The sequence below is a fragment of the Mauremys reevesii genome, linkage group 11, assembly GCF_016161935.1.
Source record: "Mauremys reevesii isolate NIE-2019 linkage group 11, ASM1616193v1, whole genome shotgun sequence".
In the NCBI taxonomy this organism is placed as follows: Eukaryota; Metazoa; Chordata; order Testudines; family Geoemydidae; genus Mauremys; species Mauremys reevesii.
The window spans coordinates 22,980,556-22,994,377 of NC_052633.1; the positions used below are offsets into that span (position 1 = coordinate 22,980,556).

Genomic DNA, 13,822 nt, shown 5'->3' on the forward strand with positions numbered 1-13,822 from the left:
TGACTTCAATTGGTTACTGTCACCCGCAAACTCCTTAGTGCCAAGTGTCAAGGGGGTTACAAGAATATCTTGATGTTGGTATGTACATTCTGGTTCACCAGAGAATATCATGTGAGGTCTTAAAAGAAAGCCAGGATGATATTGGTCATTAATATTGTTGTGAAATGTATGTACTGACACTATGTAAGGAGTTATCTATGCATGCTGAAAATATGTTCCTGAAGTCTGTGTCAAGGCAGAATTGACAAATAGACTTCTGCCAGAGAAATATGTTTATTCACTAGTCTCTTTTGGGCTGCATGTAAATTAAGCATTGGAAACCAACACAATGGAAGCCCTATTTACATACAAAATCAACAGGGAGTCAGCCCACTGGAAAATAAACCACAAGGGGTCAACCCTGATCGTGGGGACAAACAATGAACTTTGGGGGATATAAGGAGAAGGCAAAAGGAGACACCTTTATCCCTGCATCTAGGAAGTAAATGGACAGTGTGTTTATATTCATGGAAATGGGCTCTGAACCAGGCTTTGTTCAAAATGGTACAAAGGACATTTGGGGTGAGCTAGATGTATTAGACTAAAGGTTAGCCTGTTAAGTTTAGTCTTTAGAAAATATGTTATACTTTTGTTTTATATGTAACCTGTTTTCATTATTCTTACTCGCTATCTCTTAAATCTTGATAAAACAATCATAAGTTTATTGTCAATTAACTATAAATACTATAAATATATCTCAGTCCTGTGGCATTATACAAGGAGCTGATCCCGAGTTGAGTCATTCAAGCAGGTGTGTATACTGTTCCTTTGGAGACAGCAGACCTGGTATTACTGTGAGTGTTCAGTGGATAAGGGGCTGGCCACTGCAAGGAAATGTTTTAAAGAGGCTCAGGTACCCAGTATACCTGTTAACCTTCAAGGCAAAGGAAGGGCTGGCATAGCTCAGAGGAGATTGTTTGTGTGATTAGCAGACTGGAGGTGTCAGGGAGCTAACTTCCACTAAAGCACAAGCAAACCTCTTTCTCACTGGAGGAAGGAGGGTAACAAGGTGACTCACAGTCCTGAGTACCTTGAGAACAATCACAGTGGCATAGTCATGGCAGGATTTACCCACAGTTTGCTGGTTAGCTAAGGATCACGTTCCAAACACTGAAGTAAGAAGATTGGAAACAGATAGGATTGTTACAGCTGATTATTTTCTGTTTATGTATTTTGAGTAAAGGAAATACTATAAAAGAAAGTATACAATGAGTAACCATAATGAACAGCAAAAAGACAACCTGATCTATCATGAGGACTTGAGGTCTAAAAGACTGGAGGTGTCCGGAAACTGACAAGTTAAGCATAAGCAAGACTCTCTCTCACTGAAGGCAAGAGGGTTACAGGGTGACTAACAACCCTGGGTACCCCGAGAACTATCACAGTTACACACATTAAACTCCTGCTACACTGAATTCTCATCTATCTTGATCTCCCGACCTGGATCCCCAAGAGACTCAACAACTAATCCTTTCTGTGGCTATGGGAAGAAGGGGTGGGGTGTCAGTAAAGAGTCTAACAAAACATGAACTGATAAAAGGGAATATAAAAATAAGGGAAGAGAAGAAAAGATCCTCACCATCTTCCAGCTATTTGAATGCCCAGCCCAAATAAATGGAAAAATAACATTACAGTTAGATCATTCCCCAATGAAAACTGAATTAGACCATACAGCTTGACAAGATTTATCTGCAGCACAGAAAACAAACTATAATAAAATATTAACTTCCTCCCCATAGCAACATCTATCCCATTAAAAACTCCACCATTTATCCCAATCAAAATTCCAAACAGCTGTGCTAGTCCATCTCAATCTGAATTTAACAGGATCTCTTAAAATGCCCTTAAAGAACTCAAACTGCCAACATTGGTTTGACTAATACATTCATCTAAACTTCTCTGGTACATCAGGAAAATAGAAGAGATATGATGATGACATCTTTGCCCACCTACTTGCTGGTGAGACCAGGTTGCTGACATCTGTCTATCTAATCTACCCATTATTTGTATTTATAGAGCACCCATCATGGTAGTGTCTCAGCATAGTATCACTGAGTGGCTGAAAACCATTACAATCTAATAGACTTTGGGAACCTAACTGAAAATGGTGGTGGTCACGCTAACTCAGGAGAATAAAAATAAAAGCCACCACAGCTTTTGCTATAATTTCATGCAGTTTTCTGTTGTTCTTTGTTTAACAGAATACAGAGCCTTTCACCCCTTGGTTGCTAGTCCAAGTCCAATTCAACTTTCTGCGTGTTTCCTTTAGGGTTGAAACTTTCCAGGTTTGGTCTGAGTCTAAAGGTGATTTTTTTAATTTTAATTTGAGAAAATCCACTTAATATGTTTCTGAGTTTAGTTAAGGTTTCTTTCAAACCTCTCCAGCGAAGGCAGCCCAAAGGAACATACGGAATTAACATAATTCCTGAGTGCCCTATGCAGTGTCTAGCAATCACTTTTGTAGCTGCAAAGACCAGCTGCTGTAGCTACGTTGAGAAGGATTTGCAGGCAGTTTGGGTCTGATTTTTAAAGGAGTTAGTCACTGAGGTGCTTTTTGAAAATCCCACTAAGCACCTATCTGCATCTTTGGGTGCCTAAATACCCTTTAAAAATACCAGCATAAATCAGGAGTAACTCCAGATAAATCAGTGGAATTGCACTACTGCAAAACTAGCAAATAAGACCAGACTTGGACAACATGACTTTTCACCAAAAAAACCCCAAACCTCTTAAACATTACAGAAATCATGGTGGTGACACACTGCCACCCATACTCGTAAGTAATACTGCTCCTGTATTCTAAAGTAGCAGCCTCAAAAACTGCTACTTGCAGTAGTGTTACTGCAGGGTCATCATCAGATCAGCAGTGATAGATAGAGTAGATCGGATGTCTATCCAAGCTGTTTCAGGGTTATGCTGATTTCCTGTGGTGTGGATTTTGGGCCTGCTTGCAGGTCCCCGGCAGAGCAATCGTGTTGCCACACTGTGCTATGTCATTCCAGTCAGCACATTGGCACTCAGGTGGAACTCTGTCACAGTTTGATGATAAGTTGACACTTTCTTGGCATGGTGCCACAATCTCCTAGCACTGTGAAAGGCAAGGGAACAGCTGCCACCAATAGCATGGACATGACTCAAGCTGGGGGTGAATACATGGCATTCCCTATATTCCTCATCCACCATCTTGTGCTCCAGAATGTTTTTTTTAAAAACGTCTGTAGCTTTTATTGTTATGAAGATAGGCTTACTTTATATTTTGGAAGTTAACTGATTCAGTGACTTCTGCCTCCGTTTACTGGACCTGAGACAATATCTTTGAGGGATGTGAATTGCCTCATTAATCTCAGTGAGGTTTTAACTCATAGATCCCATTATGAGAATTTAAATGGCAGCATTAACTGTCTCACTGCTTCTCAAAGTGGGTAAGAAAGGAGAAAAGGACCATGCAATGAATAGCCGCACACTTTGCTGTGAGTGACATCACATTTTCGACGGGGTGGGGCTCCAGAGAGCAACCCACTCTGTCGTCTCCAGAGTCAGGGAGGAACTTGGTCTGGCAGATCACTGCCTGGCACCCAGGCTCCACGGGCGAGCCCGGCAGGACACCGGAGCCCCGCCAAGCGGCGCACCAAGCCTCGACACGGGCACAGCCTCCTGTGAGCGGCCTCTGTCCCGGGCATCCCGACTGGGCGGAGCTAGGAAAAGCTCCACCCCAGCTCCGGCCCCTCACGAGCGGGCTGCCTGTCACGGTGCCGTGAAACCAAACACGCGGAGGGGAACAAACTTGTGTGTGCGGGGGGGTGCCCAGCTACAAAGAATCGTCCCCTACTCCCCCGGCGCTTTCTCACGCCCGTGAGGCCCAGCACTGCGCCTGCGCAATTGTCGCCCCCCCCCGTCGACGCAACCGCACTTGCGCAGTGAGTCTCCGTCGCTAGCTGACGTACATTGCGCCTGCGCAGCGAGTCTCCCCTCCCCCCGCCCCTCGTAGCGGAAGTGGCTGGGGACTGGGCGCTCCAGTTCCGTCTCGGTGTTGTTCGCGCTGCACAAAATGGCGAAGATCGCCAAGACCCACGAAGGTGAGAAACGGAGCCACCCCCGCTCGGGTGCGCGCGCCTTGCTGCCCCCGGGCACCGCGCCGCCGGGCCCGTTTGACCGCGTGGGGAGCGGCGCAGGCCGCGGCGAGCGGTGGGTGGGCGAGCGGGCGGGCGAGTGGGCAGGGCCTGCGTGTAATGGCGTCTCTGCCTGCGTCTGCTCCAGGCCCCCCCGGTCTGGCCTGGCCCCATCCGGGCCGCCCCGCCGCGGGAGAGCGGCGATGGGTTAGCGGCGGGCGCCGAGCGGGGGTGGTGGACGCCGTAATACGGGGGCGGGGGCTGCCGGGAGCGGCTGCGCGTCATTTTTTGAAGGTGACGTCTGGCCCGCGAGCCCCCGGTCCGCCTCCGGTCGGAGCCCGGCTCGGTCCTGCGCAGTCGCCTTCCCGGCTCCGGGTAGAGGCGAGCCATGTGCGGATCCAGTCTGGATGTGATTCAGTGTCGGAAACTCCGCCTCGCTCCCAGACGCTCACCGTGTTCCCGTTCCCGTTGCCTCTCAGTTAGAAATACAAACACGGGTTATTGTCTCCTCCTGACTAAAAAGTGTTGCACCAAAGCTAGGTGGGGGTATTCTCGCGTTACAGGTGGCTGCACGGCAAGTCTGGGAACTTAATAAATACTGCATGTTACAATTTACTATCCTTCCACACCAGAGACTGGGAATTGGTAACACTACGTTGATCTTCTTGCGTAGTCTCTTTCTCGCTCGATCTCCTCCATTTCAATAGTATTTATTTTGTAATAAAGTAGTTGATACTGGGTTGCTAGGGAGAATAGAGACACTTGTTACTTATATAGTGCCCAGGTGTGATGATGATCCTGAAATACTGTTAGCCACTCTGCCCACGTGAGGTTATACAGTAATCTGTCCTGATGAGAGCCCAATTCTCCATGGTAGGAGGACTGTTGACTTCATTGAGGCTCTGAGTGGCTGTAAAAGGATCTCTTCAAGCACAGTCAGTTGCAGGATTGGGCCCTTAACTTGTCATTATAGTAACTGCTGTTATAAAAAGTTTATGTGGGTTATTTGTAGCCAGATTCATTTCCCCAACTGAGCATATGCAAAAACTGTCTTGCCGGAATATGTCTGCAATACTTCCTAGGCCTGAAACAGCTTTAAAGCAAATTGTGAGATAACTGATAGAACAAAGGCACTTAGTAGTCCACCACACATGTAAACAATTTATATTCGAATGCATCATACACAACTCAAATGAAGGGTGTTGATCTGCCAGGATTTGTCTGTAATAATTTCAGTTATTGGGTATAGTATATGGATGCTGGGGTGATGTTGGTGGCCTATGAATGTACAGGATGTCAGACTGAATAATCTGATGATCCCTTTTGGCCTTAAACTCTATGACTGTGTGGCCATGTCTACACTATGGGGACGGTAGCAGCATGGTTACAGCGCTGTAGCCATGCCAGGATAGGTCCATAGTGTAGATGCAGCATATAGTGATGGAAGGGGGTTTTCTGTCACTATAGGAATGCCACCTCTCTGCTCTGGGTTTGGTCAGTATAAGTACAGCACTCAGAGTTGTGGATTGTTCAAACCCCTGAGTACTGTAGGTGTGTCAACCTAAATTTTAAGTATAGATTGTGCAGAGAATCTGAGTATTCCGTGGGTTGCCAGGGCCACTGAGTTTCTTCAGTGTCTTGTCTGTGGTACCAGACTTCATAACCATAATTTACCAAAAATGGTAACAATTCAAATATAAATTCCAGTCTTGCAAACATGCATATGCTTAATTTAACTAGCTTCATACTCCATTGGCTTTAAAGGGACTATGAACTAAGCATGAGCATGTTTGCAGGGTTGGTTAGTCTAACTGCCAAGGTGTTAGCCTTGGATCACAAATGAAATGAGTTTTTGTCAGCATGATTAACAACCACATTTGTGTTCAGTGTTACAACTGCAGAGTGTTGTAGTATATAGCTAAATATTCCAAGAAGGATGTCTGAGAAAAAAAAAAATCATAAAGCAATTTTCCAGGGATCAGAACAGAGAGATTAACAGCTTCAAACTCTTATTGTCAACTGGATAATTTTAAAGGGAAGCTGTCAGGCATAATTATTTTGCTCATGTATGAGCACCTAAAAGTGATTCGCTAGAAATAAAAGTGAAACTGAATAATTGGGCTCAATGTCCAAACTAAGGCTTTGTCTACGCTACGGACCTTACAGCGGCACAGCGGTACCGCTGTAAGGTCTCACATGTAGCTGCTTTTTGCTAGCAGGCACCTGCCGGCATAATTAAACTACCCCCAATGAGTGGCATTAGCTGTGTTGGCAGGTTTTTTTTTTTTGTTTGTTTTTTACAACCCAACCAACAAAAGTTTTACCGACAAAAGTGGTAGTGTAGACAAAGCCTAATTGAAGTAGACAAAAAATAAACAGTGAATTGGGAAAAGTAAATTAAATTAAAAATATTTCTTTAATATAATATGTTAATACTGGCCCAGATTCTTATACCTTTTCTCACATTGAATAGTACCTTATGCCACAAGCTGTCAACTGAAGTAAATGGAGCTGTTTGCGGCGTAAGGTACTACCAATGTGAATTTGGTTATCACATTCTGGCCTACCTGGAAAAAAAAGTGCTTTGTCTAAATTATTTTTAACTTGAAGATATCAGTTGTATTTGTAAAGACTCAGTGCTCAATACCCGTTTTTCTAGCTAAATCATACTCATGATACTATGCTTTGTTTAAATACCATGGTTTATAAAATTTACAAAATAGGGTGAAATGCAGAAAAGGAAGAATTAATACTTTCATGTTCTCAGATATTATAATTGTCTTCAATATTAAAAGCAAAGAAAGATTAGAATGCAGTTTTCTTTTGAGAAAAGTACAGTTCTTCTTCAGACTTAAATTAACAATTCTATATATTTATATTAAGGTCCCAAACCAGTAAAGCACTTAAGCAAATGTTTTGCTGAATCAGGCCTGAGATGATGATCAGTTAATTTTGCCAGGATTTTTCAAGACAAATAGGAAAGTCACCAAGCTCATTAACTGCCTTTAAATAAGCCTTTTAACTGACCTTAAACTAAAGTCTTTGCTGCCTAGCATAGTACTTTTTAAATATGCAATCATGCTACCTGTCTTTGATTTTCTACGCTAAGCGGGGTTGTGTCTGATCAGGGGTTGTATGAGTGATCTCTACAAAAAACACATGCTGTAACTTGCTGTTGATTGATCTTTTCCTTTTAAAGGGGTGTCTTCACTAGACTCTCTTGCCACAAAACGTTCACTATTGCTACATGTTCAATTCTATTGGTGGTAGAACTGATAAGGCTCCAGAGAGTTGTTTTAAGCACTGTCACACAAACTGATGTACACAACATAGTCCTTAAGACGTGACAGATATTGATGCCTTGGTTATTTGAGTAATACGGTGTAACTGAACCCTGGTAATGATGGGAAATTTTTGCAGCCTGTTCCTGTTGAAAACAAACAGTTGTGAGGGTACACAAAGAATGCAGAATTGGGGCCTAAATCAATGCTGACCTTATACTAAGAGTGTGTGTTTTAGTTACTGTCTTTTTGGAAAGAGATAATGTACTATTCTGCTTTGAAAAATACCATAAAAGTGGCATGGTGAGGTTCCATAGTCATTGTATCTCAATGATTCCATATCAGATTTGCTCACAATTAAAATCCATTTTCTATCGAGCAGCCCTGAAAACTGCACCTGAGCCCTCAGACTGGGTTCTTTAATTCTCACACATGGTAACCAGTTATAAGGATTTTTCAGGTAAAATTATTCCCTCAGTTGCGTATGTACAAAACATTCCCTTGTAATGCTTACCATAATTTGACCTGCGGTGTTTTTTAATTATTAGTGACAGTGTGTGAGAGGAAAGGAACCCAGCTTTCATTTCCAATCTGATTTTGAGTTTGTAGAGCTGACAGATACAGTTAAAAAGATGTTTTTTTCCCTAAACTAAGCCATTTTTATGTGAATCAGTGACCCAGTATAAACCTGGAAGCCTAAAAGGCCATTTTCAGAGACACTTCAAAGTTAGCTTGATTTGACTCTGTGTTTCTATGTGGCCCAAGATTTCAGATTTTAAAATAAGTTTTACAAAACCTAATATTAGTAGCTTTTAATGAAAATAAAGTTTTAGACACCAGGCTGGGTCACAAATCCTGTAAATATTTTAAAACTTAAACAGTTTTTAATTTAGTTTAAATTTTTTTACAGGATTTGTGACCCAGCCTGGTGTCTAATGCAAGATAACTGGAAAATAAATCTGACAAATCCATTCATCCTGGAAAGTAGAAATGAAATGAAGAGAGATAATAAAGAACACAGATAGTGAAAGGCTTTTAAAAATCCTTTCAGCTTTAATTATCCTAAGATGATCTACCAGCTGACAGTGCTTCTTAAAAATTGAGCATTAGACCACTTACGGTCATTACAAATGTTTATGGGATTTCTGCAAGTGTGGGGTATAAACCCAGTGTCCTGGTCAAGTATTGGGTTGTGTAATTGTTTGGCCTGCTGAAATTGCCTTCTCCAGTTTTGATCAGATAATGTCTTAAAATATCTCTCTATTGAAATGAAGTACAATAGGAGTGCAAATACAGCCAGACGTTTTGTGGGGATTTCTGTCCTCTTTGCTGATGAATCCACATCTTTGCTATCACTGTAACATATTTTGAGTAATTGTAATATTAAATTATAATTGAAAATTTAATTCTTGTTGTGGCACTATAAATGGCAGGCACACACTATAATCCCATTTACAGTTATAGCCTCTAACAGTTCTAGGGACAAATAGTTTATTTCTTGTTTGCTGGCTTGGTTGGGAATATAATAGAGTTGCACGTTTGAGTCTTCGGGAGGTAGTGAATGTCTGGCATTGTTATAGTTTTATTATCACTCTAGTTGATTTAAGGCCTGATCCTGCTTACGTCGAAGACAGTGGCAAAACTCCCATTCATTTCATTTGGAAAGGCAGAGTATGGGTATATATGCGATTAGTGTGTTGGGGCATCACTCAGAGGGCAGAGTTAAAGTTACATGGACATGTACCATAACTCTGTATATCCTGCTTTCCAGAAGTTTGAGTTTGCCTAACTCGAATTGCTGGAATGGCATGAGATACCTCTGGGCAACCTTAACTCTGTGTTAACAAAGTCCTTTGTCAATGAATTTCTTAGGGTTTTTTTTTTTTTGTTTGTTTTTAACAGAAACATGTTGTTGGTAGGAGTTAGTGGTCACTTAGGCAGTTGTAATGTGTGTAGTTGAAATGCTACTTCTGCCAGGTAATGATAATACTTAGTTCTTATGTAGCAGTTTTCATCAGTAGATGTCAAAAAACTTTACCAAGGACAAAAATATCATGCTCTGCATTGCACAAGTGGGGAAAGTGAGGCCCAGAGCAGTGAAGTGAGTTGGCCAAGGTGAGCCAGCATGCTAGTGGCAGGAATGGGAATAGAACCCAGACTTTCTGAGTTCCAGTCCATTGTTCACCCCATAGGCCACATGGTTGCTATGTGATTCCTAAGTGCCTCTTCTCCCCCCCCCCCACTTTGTTATAGTCGAGTGGGATAATGGCTGTACTTTCAAATGTTTGGACTGTATGCTTACGGGGTCAGTGAGAGAAATCTGACATGGATTATGTCTAAAAAAACCTTGATGATTTTATTACATGCTAGTTACAGTAACTTCAAATGAGTGAGAGAAGACTGGTGTGTTTCCCTCATGCCCTGCAAGGTACATCCCACCACTGCCATTTCTAGCTTACCGTCCCTTTGCTGTCCCATTAAGCCATTCATGGGTGAGGTGTGTACAAAAAACATTGGTAGAATCTGTGAACCTTAATACAAGCTTTTTTTTTTCAGATGGACTGTATCTCAGGAACCTCTTGCTAAAATGACCCCAAATTTGGATAACTAAGCCAAATTTTATGAGTGAGCATGTGTATTTTAGATCACTTTGAAAAATCACCCTTTTTTAAAAAAAAAAAAAGTCTTCTCAGTCTTAACAGCTGGAGAGGTGGTGCTCCACTATAATATGTTATGAAATTAATCATCAGCGATTGCTTTGCTGTATCTGGATTTCCAACACAGGATAATCAAGAAAGAATAGGAGGCTCTGAGAAGTGTGAAGTAGTCCATTGATCTCAATGTTTTAATTCTCAGGAGAGCACCCCATGGAGATGAATGCAGCCTGAAACAGTAGCTTTGAGGGGTGTAAACTTGTGTGAGACCTTATCTACACTACAAAATTATGTCAACCTATATTACGTCGGCGTACAGCTGCTGCAGTAATTAAATTGCTTTTGAATGCCTACACTGTGCTCCTTGTGTCTAGGGTAACCAGATGTCCTGATATTAGGGGCTTTGTCTTATATATGAAATTATATCCCTCATCCTCCTGCCCCAGAAAAGTGTCCCGATTTTCCACACTTGCTATCTGGTCACCCTATTTGTGTCAGTGGTACACGTCCTCATTAGCAGCACTTGCACTGATGCAGATAGCAGTGTCCATAGGTAGCTATCCCACTGTGCAGCGTGCCACCATCTAATGCAGGGTGTTTTGGGAGGGTTTTGCAATGCCTCATGGGACCAAATGAGTCACGCGGGGTGCTGGGAACATGATTTCAGCATCTCATAATGCAGTGTTCTCCATCCCATAATGTTTTGTGCCTCTTTTCAAAATCCCCACAAACCTGCATGTCCCTTCTCACTGTCTGCCATCTGTGTCAGATATATGGATCCTGCACACTCTACTCTTCTCATGAGCATTGCAAGCATAGGGCACCTGATCTTGCAGTATTTGCAAAGCCACCAGAGGAGCTGCAGGGAACATGATGAATCCTTGGAGGCTAGATGTCTGTGGGACATAGAAAGAAACAATTCAAAGTTATTGGTGGTATTCACAGAGCAGCTGCAGATGATAGAACACTGGTTGTGGACCTGGTAAACGAGCATCGACTGTTGGGTTTGCACTGTCATGCAGGTTTTGGATAAGGAGCAGTAGCTGCAGAATTTTCGGATGCACAAGGCCACATTCCTGGATCTGTGTGCAGAGCCCTCCAGCAGTGACACCAAACTGAGATCTGCACTGACAGAGGAGGAGCAAGTGATGATTGCTCTGTGGGAACTTGCAATGCCCAATTGCTACCAATCAGTCAAATGACTGAGACACTGGGCAATGTGCAGAACATTATGGTTTTGCAGCAGTGGGGTTCCCAAAATGTGGTGGAGTGATAGGGAGATGCATGCCATCTATTTTGGCCCCAGACCACCTTGCCACAGAGTACATCAACAGAAAGGGCTACTTTTCTGTGGTAATGCAAGCATTAGTCAATCACTGGGGACACTTTACTAACATCAGTGTGGACTGATCAGAGAAGGTGCATGATGTATGCATCTTTAAGAACACAGGTGCTGGTCAGAAAGCTGCAAGCAGAGACTTTCTTTCCAGATTGATAGATTACCACTGGGGATGTTGAAATGCCAGTAGTGATCCTGGGAAACACAGCGTACCCCATACTCCCATGGCTCAGGAAGCTGGGCACCAGCTGCTTCAACAGTTCCAAGGAGTGCTTCAATTACAGGCTCATCACATGCAGAATGACAGTTGAATGTGCCTTTGGCTGTTTGAAAGGTCGCTGGTGCTGTCTACTCAAGATTGAAACTTGGTGAAAAAAAATCCCAGTAGTTCTAGCTGCCTGCCATGTCCTGCATAATATTTATGAAGCAAAGAGGGGAAAGTTTCTGCTGGAGTGCTGGGGAAGGAGAGAGGGAATGCAAAGGTAGAATGGCTGTCTCCTGATTTTGAGCAGCTGGATACCAGAGCAGTAAGAAGAGCTCAAACTAGAGCTATTTGGTGCACAGAGGCTATGTGTACACTACTGTGGTAAATTGACCTACGCTATGCAACTCCAGCTACGTACCTTAGGTCAAGTTACCATGGGGTCTATACCATGGGGGGTTGACGGGAGAAAATCTCCCATCGACTTATTCTACCCCTGACTAGAAGAGTAAGGTACAGGGGTTGACTGGAGAGTGATCTGCAGTCGATTTGGCGGGTCTTCACTAGACCTGCTAAATCGACGCCAGTGGATCAGTCTCAGAGCATCTATCCCCGCAGTAGTGTAGACCTGCCCTTTGAAAGACTATTTCATTAATGAGCTCCAGTAATGTGTGCTGCTGTAGTGCGCTCTACCTGGCATTGCTCTTTTGCACCCTGGTATGAACCTTGTAATGAGTGCTGTGTATGTAGTAATATAACATTGTAAATGTATCTATTACTATTGTCTGTGAATGATGTCAGCCCTACCCAGCATAGGTTGTGAACTAATAAAGATTAATTAAGTTTCCAAAAATATACTTTTATTCCATACCCATACAAACAGATACATTTATAACTGAATAAAACTTAATAAATAATGGGAAACGGGTTAGTGAATGTCATTCACTAGCTAAGATAAATGTTGAACAGTTGAGGCCATTTTAGGCATGATCAGAACTTTGTTTTAATCCTTAGGTCTGCTAAAAAAGAATTGAGAATGTGCCAACCTTAAGAACAGTACTGGGGTAAGCTGTATCTCAGGAACCCCCCCAAATTTGGCTCACTTGCAGTACATTTAGATATTATTCTAATATAACTGTGCGTGAGAGATGCTACTATAAGAGGATCACTTTGGAATAGGGAGGAAAAAAATCAGTCTTTTCTGTGTAATGTTAAATATTGCTGCTTATTTACTGGATTTTTCTCAAATGTCTCACCACTTATCATGCTTGTAAACTTTGCTTTGGCAACAAACTATATAAGAATACTAAAATTGATTATTTCTTCCTAGATATTGAAGCACAGATTCGAGAAATTCAAGGAAAAAAGGCTGCCCTTGATGAAGCTCAGGGAGTAGGCCTTGATTCCACAGGATACTATGATCAAGAGATTTATGGTGGCAGTGACAGCAGGTTTGCTGGATATGTGACTTCTATTGCAGCAACTGAATTAGAAGATGTAAGTGAAACATATTGTTTGATTTAGGGAAAGCCGTCAAAATAATTCAGATCTTAATTTTGTTTCTCTGAGTATTTTTAAATTAGTCAAATAAAGAAAAAAACTAGCAGATTTCTTTACAGATTGAAATTTTAAGATTAAAATATTCAAACTAAGTAAAATTTAAAATTTTAATTTATATAGAGTCTAAGAGTAAAAAGAGAGAAAATAAAAGGGATTGTCTTTTTGCTGGTATTTACCTCCTTTCCTCAATCATGTCGTTAAATAAAAGACTGTCAAAATATTCATTCCCAATGTTTACAAAGTTTAGGCAAATATTTTAAGTCATAACCAAAATTCTAGTTGTGTGAATAGTCACAAAACACCTATTAACTCCTCTGACTATAAAGAAGTAGACCGTGTAGTTTAATAACCCAGGTATACTCTTTAAAAGAGTATATGGGGTAAGGAGAAGAGTAAACAAAACAAAAGTTAAGCTGACACTTGTAATTCAAAAGTTGGTTACATAGTAGGTATTTTGATACTTGCTTACTAGTTTTTTTGGTCAAGTGCTATTAGTTGTCATTTGAAGAGGTCAAAGGCTGCATTTAAAACAGACCTCCTAATGAAGGGATAAAGTCAATTTAATAACTTTTGCATATATTTCAGTTCAAATGGCTTACTTTTAATAGCTATTTAATAGTATTAAAACTGGCTACTGA

At 41.8% G+C, this 13,822-nt stretch overlaps 1 protein-coding gene and 1 long non-coding RNA gene across 3 annotated transcripts in view; both read left to right on the forward strand.

Annotated features, from left to right (window-relative positions):
• The first annotated feature begins 3,956 nt into the window (after positions 1 to 3,956).
• SF3B1 (splicing factor 3b subunit 1) overlaps positions 3,957 to 13,822 on the forward strand; it is a 34,969-nt gene continuing 25,103 nt past the window's right edge. The window contains exons 1-2 of one of the 2 annotated variants that reach the window (XM_039494447.1): positions 3,957 to 4,115; positions 12,955 to 13,121. In XM_039494447.1, coding sequence (XP_039350381.1) covers positions 4,088 to 4,115; positions 12,955 to 13,121 — 195 coding nt within the window. In that variant the 5' untranslated portion in view covers positions 3,957 to 4,087. The remainder of the gene's footprint in view (positions 4,116 to 12,954; positions 13,122 to 13,822) is intronic. The other variant, XM_039494444.1, reaches the window with a different exon arrangement.
• LOC120374580 lies at positions 9,663 to 10,436 on the forward strand. The gene is made up of 2 exons (XR_005586157.1): positions 9,663 to 9,857; positions 10,286 to 10,436. It is a non-coding gene; the product is annotated as an uncharacterized LOC120374580 (long non-coding RNA).